General features: G+C 33.1%; 3 protein-coding genes across 7 annotated transcripts in view; all 3 read left to right on the forward strand.

The window, feature by feature from the left end:
* The window catches only part of LOC121730537 (monocarboxylate transporter 9-like), a 29,481-nt gene extending 24,342 nt beyond the window's left edge, over positions 1-5,139 (forward strand). For both annotated transcript variants that reach the window (XM_042119626.1, XM_042119627.1), the window contains exons 4-8: positions 946-1,148; positions 1,370-1,649; positions 3,170-3,339; positions 3,775-3,940; positions 4,269-5,139. In XM_042119626.1, coding sequence (XP_041975560.1) covers positions 946-1,148; positions 1,370-1,649; positions 3,170-3,339; positions 3,775-3,940; positions 4,269-4,606 — 1,157 coding nt within the window. In that variant the 3' untranslated portion in view covers positions 4,607-5,139. The remainder of the gene's footprint in view (positions 1-945; positions 1,149-1,369; positions 1,650-3,169; positions 3,340-3,774; positions 3,941-4,268) is intronic.
* A 3,845-nt stretch (positions 5,140-8,984) lies between these two features.
* On the forward strand, positions 8,985-11,189 carry LOC121730360. Of its 4 annotated transcripts, none has more exons than XR_006036101.1 (4): positions 8,985-9,419; positions 10,131-10,352; positions 10,847-10,976; positions 11,125-11,189. XR_006036101.1 is itself a non-coding variant. In XM_042119372.1 (3 exons), the coding sequence occupies exons 1-3, from the start codon at positions 8,993-8,995 to the stop codon at positions 10,867-10,869; spliced, it is 672 nt and encodes a 223-aa protein (XP_041975306.1). In that variant the 5' UTR covers positions 8,985-8,992; the 3' UTR covers positions 10,870-11,115. The 4 variants fall into 4 exon arrangements, 1 of the variants encoding a protein (XP_041975306.1); XR_006036102.1 differs by lacking the exon at positions 11,125-11,189 and adding an exon at positions 11,103-11,115 and having other exon boundaries at positions 10,847-11,072; XM_042119372.1 differs by lacking the exon at positions 11,125-11,189 and having other exon boundaries at positions 10,847-11,115.
* Positions 11,190-11,622: 433 nt separating this feature from the next.
* LOC121730690 (secreted RxLR effector protein 161-like) lies at positions 11,623-12,216 on the forward strand. The gene has a single exon (XM_042119830.1). The coding sequence runs from the start codon at positions 11,623-11,625 to the stop codon at positions 12,214-12,216; it is 594 nt and encodes a 197-aa protein (XP_041975764.1).
* The last annotated feature ends 4,740 nt before the right edge of the window (positions 12,217-16,956 follow it).

Genomic DNA, 16,956 nt, shown 5'->3' on the forward strand with positions numbered 1-16,956 from the left:
GAAATCGTAGGTAACAAGTTAACAACCCTAGCGACGATTTTCGTCATAATACGTCAAATTAAAAATTTCAACATCAGTTCTAAGTCTGTATACTCTATAATTCTGTCTACTCTGTCCACACTATGCAATTTCATCTTCAATTTTCGTCATCATCTTTTTATTCAACTTTCCTTTGGCATATTCAATAATTGAATGCGTCAAAATCCACCCGCGTTGGAAAGAAAAGTGTCATAGCGTCGCGGGCATGCCTGACGTGCGATGTTGATTGCGCTATAACGCATGCCCTTGATGAACAATAAAGGCACAGTGTGGACAAAGCTTAATGTAACAGGCATAAGAAAAAAATATTTTTTGCCGACTTATGTACTGTATGGGATTTAAATAATATGTCAAAATATTCATTTAATTATAGTCAAGGAATTCATATTCGTCTCTAAGTGCGGCTGTTAATGGCGTAAAATATAAAATATGAATTTATTTAAACAAGTGACAATGGAAGTATTTCATTTCAATTACCAATGAATAAATTAATAATTAGAGGCTATTTTAGGAATGTTGAATAGTTTATTAGGGTCTTTGAAAAGAGTTAAACGCCTACATAATTATGACAAAATATCGGAACTGATGAATTGCTATTGATGATTTGTTGATACCACGATATTTATAAAGTGTGATATGAATGGATGTTTTTAAGAAATGTTTGAACAGCTGTTCGTATAATGATTATTGTTGGAATGACACAATTTTTTTTCTGTTTAGTTAAAATATATATTTTATTACATACTAGATGAACTGATAGACTTCGTATTACTTTTCATTAATTCCTATGAATATTTCCAGACTAAAATTAGCCTAATCGGTTTTGCCGTTCTGCAGTTTTAGCGGTACTAACACAACTTAAAATTCTTTTTTATTTATATAGATTTTTCAATATACTTTTTTCAGGTCTAGGACTTGGTTTCATCCAGAATTCCTCGTTCGTGGCAATCAATAGTTACTTCAAGGAAAGGAAAAGTATAGCAGTGGGATTGGCCATGGCGGGGACAGGTATTGGGCAGACCCTTATGCCCCATGTCGTGCGATATTTCCTAGAAGAATACGGGTTTAAGGGGGCGTGTATACTGTTGGCGTCATTGAGTTTGCATGGGGTAAGTAATAGCAATTAAGAAATCGTGTTACTAAATATATAACGTCTAGAATAAGTTGTCTAGACTAAAGTGAAGGAGGTGTGCGCATTATAAAAAAATTACCTTTTATTAGTTTTCAAGTATGTAGATGTATTGTAAATAATTGTGGAGCTATTTGAAGAATGACTAACATTAAATAAGAAATGTATGCTTTTTATTTATTTTACATTATTCATTTCCAGATTGGCGGCACAATGCTGTTACAACCAGTAGAATGGCATATGAAGAAAGTCGAAGAAGAAGTAGTAGTCGAGGAAAAAGTGCATTTATTACAAGACTCTAATAATGTATCGGAGAAAAATAAGGCGAACGGAAACGCCGAACAAAATAAAAATGGAAGACGAGCCACTGAACCCTCTATTACGGTTGAAAATGGCGTGGACAAATCCGCCAAAAGTGTTTCACAAAGTTATAAAGAACTGCCAATTGCTGAGGGCTTAGTACCAAACGAAAAATCAAACGGTACGTTCTATCTAAGTATTTGATGAGTTTTGTTATTACCGCATTCAGATACATTATAAAAGATGATTAAACTTCAATTTAATGAAGAGTTTTAAATATATTATATTATGGGTTTTGGTCAAAATATTCATTTAATTACAATTAATGGTCAATTCAGACCCCAAAGTCACGCGTAGATGCATTTCTCAATTTGTACTGACTTGACATAATATCTATATATTAATACGTGAACCAAAAACTTTGTATCTCATTTAACGAAAAATGGGGAAACGTAGGTGACTGAAATTTTGCACAGTTATAGTTTATATGGTGAAGGAGTGCATCGAGCTAATATTATTTTGAAATTATGCTTTTATCATACATATTTTTAGCAAATAAAACATTACACACACTACAACACACACACTAGGAAAAATGACAGATTTTTGAGTGACAAGCCTATACATACGAATCGTTGCTCTTTTATTTATGGTTGAAGTCTGTTGACAACAAGGTGACAAATTGAAAAAGGACTATGGTTTTTTTTTATTAAACCTTAGATACCTACTATTAGACAATGCTTATACGGCCAGTCTGAGATCAGCTGAGTCCCAGAGACAAGAGTTGAAAAAAATATGATAAAGTCAATATTTTTTTGCAAAATATAGGTAGTAGTCCTAAGTCGTTGAAACTAAGGTCGAATTTCGACCATTGGGCGATCTCTAGTTATATCAATTGCGTGAGACGTCTTGCAAATCTGTCAAATCCATACAAATTCAGAAATGCATCTATTCGTCGCGATGCGGTCTGATTTAACCCTAAGGGTCAATTAAGACCGCGACTCGACGTGTATATGCATTTCTTTATTTCTACTGATTTGTCAGATCTCAATTATTACGTGAAACGTCTTACAAATATGTCAAATCCATACAAATTTAGAAATGCATCTACGCGTCACGTTGCGATTTGATTTAACCCTTAGTAATCAATACTCGTCTCTAATGGCTGGTTTACACGTTTAAGTTGTTATAATAAATAAAAGTTGTTATTTATAATTAATAAATAAGTAATTAACTAACTTTCAACTTAATTTTACCCTATTGATTGCATGAAAACACAAAATTTTGTAGCAAGTAGCAAGTTCAAATTTAGTTAAGTAAGTATAAAGTCATAAGTTAAAATTTAGTTGACGTATTAAGTAGATCAGTAGATCTACTTAATACGTGTAAACCAGCAATAAGTACGACAGTTAGAGTATTTACTAATCTCTCTTACGAACAAAAATTCCACAATTTGCATACAGATGTTATTGTTGTCCTTGTCTGCTAAGCAACTTTAGTAACGTGTTAGTCGGTGACAAAACTTTGTAGATCAAAGTATAACTAATAAGGTATATAATATTCGGTGTTGATCTTTTTATTCGTAAGGAGGTTAAAGTTTATTTTAATGTTGCACCATTTTATTTAGTTTTGTTCAAAAACATCTGAGTATATTTTCTAATCGCTATATTTTGTGTATTATAAACGCATTTTTCCTTTCAGGTCATGTTGTTGAAAAAACAATTCCAGAAAAGACTCTACTTCGGAAAATTTATGATTTATTTGATATATCACTTTTATCGAGTCCCCGGTTCTTAAACATTATTATTGGAACCTCCCTGACTGTTGTTTCAGTACAGAATTTCAGTTTACTCTTCCCGTTATTCTTGCAGGTAATTTTGTTTTGTTTTCCATCATTGTATCTTTTAACGAGTGTTTATTTTCTCTAAACCATGAAATTGATACTGATAACTATTAGGCTTTGCAAAGTATTTCAAAATGATGAAAAAATGTACCTTTTTTATTATTACTCCGCGTGCGAGCTCTGAAGAATTTAAGGCTGAGGATCAGATAGACCGTGTGGTGTAACTTGGATAATTAAAATATACACCTACTACTAACTGTACCACCTTCTAAAACTTCTCAAATTCCTCAGAGCTCAAGCGCAAACTATAATATTATACTAGCATCAGAAACTTACTTTACTAATATCTTTTCCCAATAAAACTATTATATTTATGCATAAAAATTTCAACCTACAAGCTCAGGCTCAACACGTTATAGGAATCTGTGAACATTTTGATCAAAACTTGGCTTACATTTTACAGAAAGCAGCTTCAATGAACAAACAACAAACTGCCTATTGCATGTCAGCCATTGCGTCAGTGGATATTGTCGGCAGAATTGTTTTGCCAATGCTCCAGAGCAGATTCAAAATTTCAGCGAGAATGATGTTGTGTCTGACAAGCGCGTGGATCATAGTAGTCAGACAGGGTGAGTTCATGTTTCTTAATGTGTTGTATTTAATGTAACCTCTTTGAATCGGTCCAGAATTAAAACGAGTTTGTTTGTATGGTAATATTTTACGGGATTTTTCGTTTTGCTTGCATCGATTGGGATCCGCAACTTAGTAGTCACATTCGGTGATGGATTTTTATACTCGTAATACTTGAAAGATTAAAAAGCACATGCACAAGCACATTTTTATTAGACGAAAAGGCACGGTTCTTGCGAGATTTATTAGTGCACGTAATTAACAACGTTCAATATTATAGTACTTTTTGTATTGTAATGTGTTTTAAATATAACATTTACGTTTCAGTTATGGCGAGTCAAACAGACCTGTACGTTCTTCTGGTATTATCTGGACTATACGGCTTCGGGCGAAGTATGATTATTGTGGCGAGGAACATCGCGATATCGGAGCAGTGCAGGCTGGACCAGGTACCTTCGGCTGTAGGTCTTGGCATGTTGAGCATGGGCATAATAGTTCCACCGGCGGGCTGGTTCCTCGGCTGGATCAGGGACTACACTGGCAGCTACGTGGTCTGCATCACGGCTCAGAACCTCCTACTCGTGCTATTCCTCGTTATGTGGATCCCCGACATGCTATACTTGCATCTTCAGTCCAAGAAAATAAAGCCGAAAGAGACCGCGTAGAGTTTCTGGGGAGTTTGATATTTTTCGTAGAGGAACTGTATCTGTGATAATATCAAATGCAAATGAAGAGATAATATGTTATTGTTACGCTGAAGATGTGGACATTGCTCACAATATGAAATATAATAGGAAAATTAATTGATGAAGAAAAGTACTGAAAAGATAAAATCGATATGGATGATAGAAAATAAAAATTAGGATAAAAATAATTATCAAGGATGACGTGGAAAATACATACATTATTAAATTATTAAATATTATTTTCATTATTAGATAAATACATATAGACTAGATATTATATCTGTTATGATTAATAGGAAATGATACATAAAATGTTGAATATTAAAACAATGACGATAAGGAAACGTGGCTGTGAGTTTCGTATCAAATAGTTAATAGACTATACAAATGCATTTACTATGCAGAGACTGATGATAATGAAGTGGAAATAAAAGATGGGAGTGTACTTAGTGAAATGTGTCATACCAGTTAAACGTTTAGAAAATAAGAAATAAATGAGTAAATAAAGAATTTGTTTTGTTTTTATTCACTAGCTGACGTAGTCAAAGAAATGAATGCAGAATATAGAAATAATAAAGATATTTTTGGAAGCAGCAAAAACTTCAAATTCTTACAAAGAACATAAAATCTTATTCACTCACTAAGCTTACACAAGGAGTGACTTCAAAATTTTGTTTCAAAACATTTTCTAGCATTGTTAGTAAGTAGTCACAGTAAATTTAAGCAGAACTTTACCGTTATAATCCAATATTGTAAATTGAAAATTAACTTAAGACTGTAAAGTAACATAAAATATCACTTTTAAAAAGAGTTGAACCGGGCGATCAATTGAGCCGTCTCATGTTTAATTCAGAGTGGATTGCCGAAGAATCGCACGCACTCTAAAGCCAACTGAGACAGATGTTCCCTGCAATTACACTGAAATTACATTAATACTGACTTTAATTATTTTAGTTTTTAACAGTTGACTTTTAAGATTATATCTGTTGGCATTTTGAATCTCCATAATATTAGTACTATGACGATTTTTTTTTATGAAATAAGGGGGCAAACGAGCAAACGGGTCACCTGATGGAAAGCAACTTCCGTCGCCCATGGACACTAGCAGCATCAGAAGAGCTGCAGGTGCGTTGCCGGCCTTTTAAGAGGGAATAGGGTAATAGGGGAGGGTAGGGATGGGAAGGGAAGGGAAGGGAATAGGGAGGGTAGGGAAGGGAATAGGGTCGGGGAACCTATGTGAAGTTAGCAACCGAGTTCAAGGTAAATGATTTTTATATATGTCATTCGATTGTACCCGGAGTGTACCCGATTGTACCGCAATTAAAATTGTTTGTACCTCAATAGGGTAGAAATGGGGGGGTGGTAAAATTTGCTTAGCAACCGACATAAAGATACCGGAATTTCAATGATGCCATCTGGAAGAGTATCGTTTGTACCGGATTGTACCCGTTTTTAAAGTTAATTTTTTTTTATTTTACGAAAAAAAAAAAACAAAAAAAAAATTTTCCCTAAAAATAAGGCTTTGTATGGAGTAGAAGGAAAGAAAGTATATAAAGCAGTTCAAATGTGTAAAAGAAGTTATTTTTTGAGGTAGATTCGTTCGGTCTTGACGAATTTTCCAACATCTTACTATAAAAGTCGGAGTTATATTTTGCAGCTTTTGTCGTTTGTACCTCGCCAAAACAGAAAGATTATAAAAGAAGATACTATTCACTTTAAATTCACACAAAAATTTTTGAGGTACAAACGATTTTTCATATAGTAACAACGTCAGAAATTCAATCGGTCTTGACGAATTTTCCTATAACTTACTATAAAACTTTGAGTTAAATTTTGCAACTTTTATCGTTTGTACCTCGCCAAAACAGAAAGATTATTAAAGAAGATACTATTCACTTTATTATAACATAAATTTTTTTAAGGTACAAACGATTTTTCATATAGTAACAACGTCCGAAATTCGATCGGTCTTGCCGAATTTTCCAATATCTTACTATAAAAGTCAGAGTTAAATTTTGCAACTTTTATCATTTTTACCTCGCCAAAATTGAAAAATTATAAAAGAAGATACTATTCACTTCATATTCACCCAAGAAATTGTGAGGTACAAACGATTTTTCATTTAGTAACAACGTCAGAGATTCGATCGGTCTTGACGAATTTTCGAATATCTTACTATAAAACTTGGAGTCAAATTTTGCAACTGTTATCGTTTGTACCTCACCAAAACCGAAAGATTATAAAAGAAAATACTATTCAGTTCATTTTTACACAAAAATTTTTGAGGTACAAACGATTTTTCATTTAGTAACAACGTTAGAGATTCTATCGGTCTTGACGAAATTTCTTACATCTAACTATAAAACTCGGAGTTAAATTTTGCAATTTTTATCGTTTGTACCTCGCCAAACCCGAAAGATTATAAAAGAAAATTCTATTCACTTTATATTCACACAAAAAATTTTGTCGTACAAACGATTTTTCATATAGTAACTGCGTCAGAGATTCGATCGGTCTTGACGAATTTTCGAATATCCTACTATAAAACTCGGAGTCAAATTTTGCAACTTTTATCGTTTGTACCTCGCCAAAACCGAAAGATTATAAAAGTAGATATTATTCACTTCATATTTATATAAAAAAAATTGAGGCACAAACGATTTTTCATATAGTAACAACGTCAGAGATTCGATCGGTCTTGACGAATTTTCGAATATCTTACTATAAAACTCGGAGTCATATTTTGCAACTTTTATCGTTTGCACCTCGGCAAAACCGAAAGATTATAAAAGAAGATACTATTCACTTCATATATACACAAAAAAATTTGAGGTACAAACGATTTTTCATATAGTAACAACGTCAGAGATTCGATCGGTCTTGACGAATTTTCGAATATCCTACTATAAAACTCGGAGTCAAATTTTGCAACTTTTATCGTTTGTACCTCGCCAAAACCGAAAGATTATAAAAGTAGATATTATTCACTTTATATTTATATAAAAAATTTTGAGGTACAAACGATTTTTCATATAGTAACAACGTCAGAGATTCGATCGGTCTTGACGAATTTTCCAATATCTTACTATAAAACTAAGAGTTAAATTTTGCAACTTCTATCGTTTGTACCTCGCCAAAACCGAAAGATTATAAAAGAAGATACTATTCACTTCATATTTACACTAAAAAATTTAAGGTACAAACGATTTTTCATATAGTAACAACGCCAGAGATTCGATCGGTCTTGACGAATTTTCGAATATCTTACTATAAAACTTGGAGTCAAATTTTGCAACTTTTATCGTTTGTACCTCGCCAAAACCGAAAGATTATAAAAGAAAATACTATTCAGTTCATTTAAACACAAAAAATTTTGAGGTACAAACGATTTTTCATATAGTAACAACGTCAGAGATTCGATCGGTCTTGAAGAATTTTCGAATATCTTACTATAAAACTCGGAGTCAAATTTTGCAACTTTTATCGTTTGTACCTCGCCAAAATCGAAAGATTACAAAAGAAGATATTATTAAATTCATACTTACACAAAAAAAATCGGTCTTGACGAATTTTCCAATATCTTACTATAAAACTAAGAGTTAAATTTTGCAACTTCTATCGTTTGTGTTGAAAATAAAACATCATAGAAGTTTCTAAACTGTTATATGTAATAATTTTTTGAACGATTGTTAAGTAGTTCCTGTTTTGCTCACTTGTGGCGCTTGTGTGTTCCTTTTTCGCGGTTCCGTTTCTTGTCGCGTCTTGTCGCCATTTTGCCTTGTATAATACGCTGTGCAATAAATGTACTAAACTTTATATTCGGGTTTATATTTATCTCCTACAGGTTATGGGCCGTCCCTACCTGAATACGTATAAAGTTCAGTTATATTTGTTGGAAAAAATCAGTGCGTTTTTCGTAAGTCGTAATTTTTTCAGCGATCCGATACAATGGCCGTGTCGAACCCACAAATTGAAAGATTAGCCGGCCGGGAAAATTATTCCACTTGGCAGTTTGCTGTAAAATCATACTTGCAGCATGAAGAATTGTGGGAATGTGTCGATCCAGGCACCGATGTCGACGTAAAAAAGGATGTAAAGGCCAAGTCCAAAATCATTTTGTTGGTGGATCCGATAAATTTCGTCCATATTGAAAATGCTAAGACTGCGAGAGAGGTATGGAATAATTTACAAAATGCTTTCGAGGACTCCGGATTATCAAGAAAAGTCGGCCTTTTACGAGATTTGATCAATACTACGCTAGATAATTGTGCAAGCGTGGAGGATTATATAAATAAAATTATGAGTACTGCACATAAGTTACGCAATATTAAATTTTCAGTAGATGACGAGTGGTTGGGGACTCTCATGCTGGCGGGACTACCAGATGTTTACAAACCCATGATTATGGGTCTGGAAAGTTCCAGCAAGACAATAACGTCAGATTTCGTGAAGACAAAACTTTTGCAGGAAGTGAAAGTTTCAGAATCTTCTGCATTTTTTACAAAGCACAAGAATAACTCCAGTGCCAAGTTAAAAGGAAAAGGCCCACGGTGCTATAACTGTAACAAATACGGGCATTATAAAAGTCAATGCACAGTAAAAAAGTCAAATCATAATGGTTTTTCAGCAGTTTTTTCAGCCCACAACAATATATGTGAGGACGATTGGTATGTTGACTCCGGAGCCACAATGCACATGACAAAACGTTCTGACTGGATGTATGACATACAACCTTCTCCGATTCAACAAGTAAAGGTGGCTAATAATGATGTTGTCTCCGTGCAAGATATGGGTAAAGTTAACATACAAACAATTTTTTGTAAAGATGAGCATCCAATCCAGGTGAGAAATGTTTTATTAATTCCTGAATTAAGTGCAAACTTGCTATCGGTTAGTCAATTAACCAAAAATGGCTGTAAAGTGGAGTTCACTGAGACGGGCTGTAATATATATAATGCCAATAAAATTCTTATAGCTAATGCTAAACTTATCAATAACATGTATAAGTTGAATACTGTTAGTGGAAGTGCTTATAATATTTCGCATGAGAGCAAGACAGATCTCATAACATGGCACAAAAGGATGGGGCACTTAAATCTGGCAGACGTTAAAAAGTTGGAATTGTGTGCCGAGGGCATAACTATCACTGATACTGATAAAAGTATCGACACTGTTTGTATTCCATGCTATGAAGCGAAACAAACGCGATTACCATTTCCCAGCTCGGGTACGAGAGCGAATGAATTGCTTGAAATAGTACACACAGATCTATGTGGTCCGATGGAGACACCGTCCGCTGGTGGTGCGAGATACTTCATAACTTTCATAGACGACTATTCACGTAAAGTTTATGTTTATTTTCTAAAAAACAAATTGGATATTACATCTGTTTTTAAGATTTTTAAAGAGGAAGTAGAAAATGAATTAGAAAAGAAAATTAAAATATTGAGAAGCGATAACGGAAGGGAGTATTGCAATAAAATGTTTTCTGATTTTCTAGCAGCTTCCGGCATCAAACATCAGACCAGCACACCGTACACTCCTGAGCACAACGGTTTAGCTGAGCGCATGAACCGGACGTTGGTTGAACGTGCAAAATGCATGTTATTTGAAGCAAAGCTGCAAAAACATTTGTGGGCAGAAGCAGTCACAGCTGCGGCCTATGTTGTCAACCGATCACCTTCACGGGTTTTGAGCGAGGTAACCCCGTATGAAAAATGGACGGGTAAGAAACCAAACATTTCACATTTAAAGATTTTTGGTTCTAAAGCTATGGTACATATTCCAAAACAAAAACGTTTAAAGTGGGATCGTAAATCTAAAGAACTTTTATTTGTGGGATATTGTAATAATACTAAAGGGTACAGATTATTTGACCCAGTGAGTAAAAAGATTACAATAAGTAGAGATGTAATATTTATTGAAAAAGTTGAGAACAAAAATGATAATATTGTCACTCCGGAACCTACAGCCACCCCACAACTTATTAATGTCCCATTAAGTTTTCAAAATGATGATGATGATGAGAACCCTCCGAATGAAACTTTGATAGAGTCAAGCACTGACACGACTTTCGATAGTTGTGAATTGGATGGTAGAAATGACAATGATAGAACTTTTTATCCAAGCGATGAAAGTTATAGTGAGGAGTTTGATTTCACGAGGAATATAACTTTACGACCTCGTCAAATGCACAACAATTTTATGTGTGCTAAACAGATTTCAGATCCATTGACTGCTGAAGAAGCTTTGTCTGGCAGTGATGCTGAGAACTGGAAATCAGCAATGGATGAAGAGTACCACTCTTTATTAGAAAATAATACATGGGAAATTACTACTCTACCTGAAGGTAAACGTGCTATACCATGTAAATGGATTTTTAAAAAGAAAACTAATGAAAATGGAGAATTATCAAAGTATAAAGCACGACTTGTGATTAAAGGTTGTTCACAAAAACCTGGAATAGATTACACAGAGGTATTTTCACCCGTAATAAGGGAGACATTGAAGAAGAGATTTATATGATGCAACCATCACACTATGGCAACGGTGATCATAAACAGAATAAATTAGATCCCTGCGTCTATTATAAAATTGAAGATAATAATAATATAGTAATTTTGGCTATATATGTGGACGATGTTATATTATTAACAAATAATATGGAGTCAAAAAATTACATTAAAAAAGAACTTAAGAAACAGTTTAAAATAAAAGATCTAGGTGATGTAAGATATTATATTGGTATACATGTAGAGAGAGATAGAAAGAAAGGAATTTTATATCTAGATCAGAAAAAATATATACGAGAAGTCTTACATAAATATGGCATGTCTGATTGCAAAAGTGTTAAGACTCCTATAGATGTTAATACTAAATTTAAAGATGTGTCTAAAGAATCAGGTGTACTACATGACATTCCATATCAGGAAATAATTGGGTGCCTACTGTTTATTTCTCAGATTACTAGGCCAGATATAAGTTATGTTGTTAATATGTTGAGTAAATATAATAACAAGCCTGAGACATCACATTGGCTAGCTTTGAAACGAGTCATGCGCTATTTAAAAGGCACTGAAGATTGTAAAATGACTTTTAAACAAGATTTAGATGAGAACATGACTCATGGTTTCTGTGATGCAGACTGGGCCAGCTCAGAAGATGACCGACGTTCCTGCACTGGTTATTCTTTTATGTTTCAGGGAGGAACAATTTCCTGGAATTCTAAACGTCAGCCTACTGTGGCTCTGTCTACCACTGAGGCAGAGTATATGTCGTTGTCGTCGTGTGTGCAAGAGGCTATGTGGTTAAAACAGCTTCAAGAATGTTTTTGGCCGGAGCTCAAACATCAAGCAATGATAATCTACAGCGATAATCAGAGTTCTATAAAACTTTCAGGTACTGATGGTTATCATTCCAGGACCAAGCACATAGATGTCAGGCACCATTTTGTGCGTGATAAAGTTATGGAAGGACACATTGATGTGCAGTATGTACAGACGGACATGATGGTAGCTGATGCGCTCACCAAGGCAACACCATATAGAAAACTGAGATATTGTGCGTCCAAGATGGGATTGATGTTTTAGGGAGGATGTTGAAAATAAAACATCATAGAAGTTTCTAAACTGTTATATGTAATAATTTTTTGAACGATTGTTAAGTAGTTCCTGTTTTGCTCACTTGTGGCGCTTGTGTGTTCCTTTTTCGCGGTTCCGTTTCTTGTCGCGTCTTGTCGCCATTTTGCCTTGTATAATACGCTGTGCAATAAATGTACTAAACTTTATATTCGGGTTTATATTTATCTCCTACAGTTTGTACCTCGCCAAAACCGAAAGATTATAAAAGAAGATACTATTCACTTCATATTTACACTAAAAAATTTAAGGTACAAACGATTTTTCATATAGTAACAACGCCAGAGATTCGATCGGTCTTGAAGAATTTTCGAATATCTTACTATAAAACTCGGAGTCAAATTTTGCAACTTTTATCGTTTGTACCTCGCCAAAATCGAAAGATTACAAAAGAAGATATTATTAAATTCATACTTACACAAAAAAAATTGAGGTACAAACGATTTTTCATACAGTAACAACGTCAGAGATTCGATCGGTCTTGACGAATTTTCGAATATCTTACTATAAAACTCGGAGTCAAATTTTGCAAATTTTATCGTTTGTGCCTCGCCAAAACCGAAAGATTATAAAAGTAGATATTATTCACTTCATATTTATATAAAAAATTTTGAGGTACAAACGATTTTTCATATAGTAACAACGTCAGAGATTCGATCGGTCTTGACGAATTTTCGAATATCTTACTATAAAACTTGGAGTCAAATTTTGCAACTTTTATCGTTTGTACCTCGCCAAAACCGAAAGATTACAAAAGAAGATACTATTCACTTCATATTCACTTAAAATTTTTTGAGGTACAAACGATTTTTCATATAGTAACAACGTCAGAGATTCGATCGGTCTTGACGAATTTTCGAATATCTTACTATAAAACTCGTAGTCATATTTTGCAACTTTTATCGTTTGTACCTCGCCAAAACCGAAAGATTACAAAAGAAGATACTATTCACTTCATATTCACTTAAAATTTTTTGAGGTACAAACGATTTTTCATATAGTAACAACGTCAGAGATTCGATCGGTCTTGACGAATTTTCGAATATCTTACTATAAAACTTGGAGTCAAATTTTGCAACTTTTATCGTTTGTACCTCGCCAAAACCGAAAGATTATAAAAGAAAATACTATTCAGTTCATTTAAACACAAAAAATTTTGAGGTACAAACGATTTTTCATATAGTAACAACGTCAAAGATTCGATCGGTCTTGACGAATTTTCGAATATCTTACTATAAAACTCGGAGTCATATTTTGCAACTTTTATCGTTTGTACCTCGCCAAAACCGAAAGATTATAAAAGAAGATATTATTCACTTCATATTTACACAAAAAAATTTGAGGTACAAACGATTTTTCATATAGTAACAACGTCAGAGATTCGATCGGTCTTGACGAATTTTCGAATATCCTACTATAAAACTCGGAGTCAAATTTTGCAACTTTTATCGTTTGTACCTCGCCAAAACCGAAAGATTATAAAAGTAGATATTATTCACTTCATATTTATATAATAAATTTTGAGGTACAAACGATTTTTCATATAGTAACAACGTCAGAGATTCGATCGGTCTTGACGAATTTTCGAATATCTTACTATAAAACTTGGAGTCAAATTTTGCAACTTTTATCGTTTGTACCTCGCCAAAACCGAAAGATTATAAAAGTAGATATTATTCACTTCATATTTATATAAAAAATTTTGAGGTACAAACGATTTTTCATATAGTAACAACGTCAGAGATTCGATCGGTCTTGACGAATTTTCGAATATCTTACTATAAAACTCGGAGTCATATTTTGCAACTTTTATCGTTTGTACCTCGCCAAAACCGAAAGATTATAAAAGAAGATATTATTCACTTCATATTTACACAAAAAAATTTGAGGTACAAACGATTTTTCATATAGTAACAACGTCAGAGATTCGATCGGTCTTGACGAATTTTCGAATATACTACTATAAAACTCGGAGTCAAATTTTGCAACTTTTATCGTTTGTACCTCGCCAAAACCGAAAGATTATAAAAGTAGATATTATTCACTTCATATTTATATAATAAATTATGAGGTACAAACGATTTTTCATATAGTAACAACGTCAGAGATTCGATCGGTCTTGACGAATTTTCGAATATCTTACTATAAAACTTGGAGTCAAATTTTGCAACTTTTATCGTTTGTACCTCGCCAAAACCGAAAGATTATAAAAGTAGATATTATTCACTTCATATTTATATAAAAAATTTTGAGGTACAAACGATTTTTCATATAGTAACAACGTCAGAGATTCGATCGGTCTTGACGAATTTTCGAATATCTTACTATAAAACTCGGAGTCAAATTTTGCAACTTTTATCGTTTGTACCTCGCCAAAACCGAAAGATTACAAAAGAAGATACTATTCACTTCATATTCACTTAAAATTTTTTGAGGTACAAACGATTTTTCATATAGTAACAACGTCAGAGATTCGATCGGTCTTGACGAATTTTCGAATATCTTACTATAAAACTCGTAGTCATATTTTGCAACTTTTATCGTTTGTACCTCGCCAAAACCGAAAGATTACAAAAGAAGATACTATTCACTTCATATTCACTTAAAATTTTTTGAGGTACAAACGATTTTTCATATAGTAACAACGTCAGAGATTCGATCGGTCTTGACGAATTTTCGAATATCCTACTATAAAACTCGGAGTCAAATTTTGCAACTTTTATCGTTTGTACCTCGCCAAAACTGAAAGATTATGAAAGTAGATATTATTCACTTCATATTTATATAAAAAATTTTGAGGCACAAACGATTTTTCATATAGTAACAACGTCAAAGATTCGATCGGTCTTGACGAATTTTCGAATATCTTACTATAAAACTCGGAGTCAAATTTTGCAACTTTTATCGTTTGTACCTCAAATTTTTTTGTGTAAATATGAAGTGAATAGTATCTTCTTTTGTAATCTTTCGGTTTTGGCGAGGTACAAACGATAAAATTTGCAAAATTTGACTCCGAGTTTTATAGTAAGATATTCGAAAATTCGTCAAGACCGATCGAATCTCTGACGTTGTTACTATATGAAAAATCGTTTGTACCTCAAATTTTTTTGTGTAAATATAAAGTGAATAGAATATTCTTTTATAATCTTTCGGTTTTCGCGAGGTACAAACGATAGAAGTTGCAAAATTTAACTCTTAGTTTTATAGTAAGATATTGGAAAATTCGTCAAGACCGATCGAATCTCTGACGTTGTTACTATATGAAAAATCGTTTGTACCTCAAATTTTTTAGTGTAAATATGAAGTGAATAGTATCTTCTTTTATAATCTTTCGGTTTTGGCGAGGTACAAACGATAAAAGTTGCAAAATTTGACTCCGAGTTTTATAGTAAGATATTCGAAAATTCTTCAAGACCGATCGAATCTCTGACGTTGTTACTATATGAAAAATCGTTTGTACCTCAAATTTTTTTGTTTAAATATGAAGTGAATAATATCTTCTTTTGTAATCTTTCGGTTTTGGCGAGGTACAAACGACAAAAGTTGCAAAATTTGACTCCGAGTTTTATAGTAAGATATTCGAAAATTCGTCAAGACCGATCGAATCTCTGACGTTGTTACTATATGAAAAATCGTTTGTACCTCAAATTTTTTTGTGTAAATATGAAGTGAATAGTATCTTCTTTTATAATCTTTCGGTTTTGGCGAGGTACAAACGATAAAAGTTGCAAAATATGACTCCGAGTTTTATAGTAAGATATTCGAAAATTCGTCAAGACCGATCGAATCTTTGACGTTGTTACTATATGAAAAATCGTTTGTACCTCAAAATTTTTTATATAAATATGAAGTGAATAATATCTACTTTTATAATCATTCGGTTTTGGCGAGGTACAAACGATAAAAGTTGCAAAATTTGACTCCAAGTTTTATAGTAAGATATTCGAAAATTCGTCAAGACCGATCGAATCTCTGACGTTGTTACTATATGAAAAATCGTTTGTACCTCAAAATTTTTTATATAAATATGAAGTGAATAATATCTACTTTTATAATCATTCGGTTTTGGCGAGGTACAAACGATAAAAGTTGCAAAATTTGACTCCAAGTTTTATAGTAAGATATTCGAAAATTCGTCAAGACCGATCGAATCTCTGACGTTGTTACTATATGAAAAATCGTTTGTACCTCAAATTTTTTTGTGTAAATATGAAGTGAATAGTATCTTCTTTTATAATCTTTCGGTTTTGGCGAGGTACAAACGATAAAAGTTGCAAAATATGACTCCGAGTTTTATAGTAAGATATTCGAAAATTCGTCAAGACCGATCGAATCTTTGACGTTGTTACTATATGAAAAATCGTTTGTACCTCAAAATTTTTTATATAAATATGAAGTGAATAATATCTACTTTTATAATCATTCGGTTTTGGCGAGGTACAAACGATAAAAGTTGCAAAATTTGACTCCAAGTTTTATAGTAAGATATTCGAAAATTCGTCAAGACCGATCGAATCTCTGACGTTGTTACTATATGAAAAATCGTTTGTACCTCAAATTTTTTTGTGTAAATATGAAGTGAATAGTATCTTCTTTTATAATCTTTCGGTTTTGGCGAGGTACAAACGATAAAAGTTGCAAAATATGACTCCGAGTTTTATAGTAAGATATTCGAAAATTCGTCAAGACCGA

This window comes from Aricia agestis, chromosome 9 (assembly GCF_905147365.1).
Source record: "Aricia agestis chromosome 9, ilAriAges1.1, whole genome shotgun sequence".
Taxonomy (NCBI): Eukaryota; Metazoa; Arthropoda; class Insecta; order Lepidoptera; family Lycaenidae; genus Aricia; species Aricia agestis.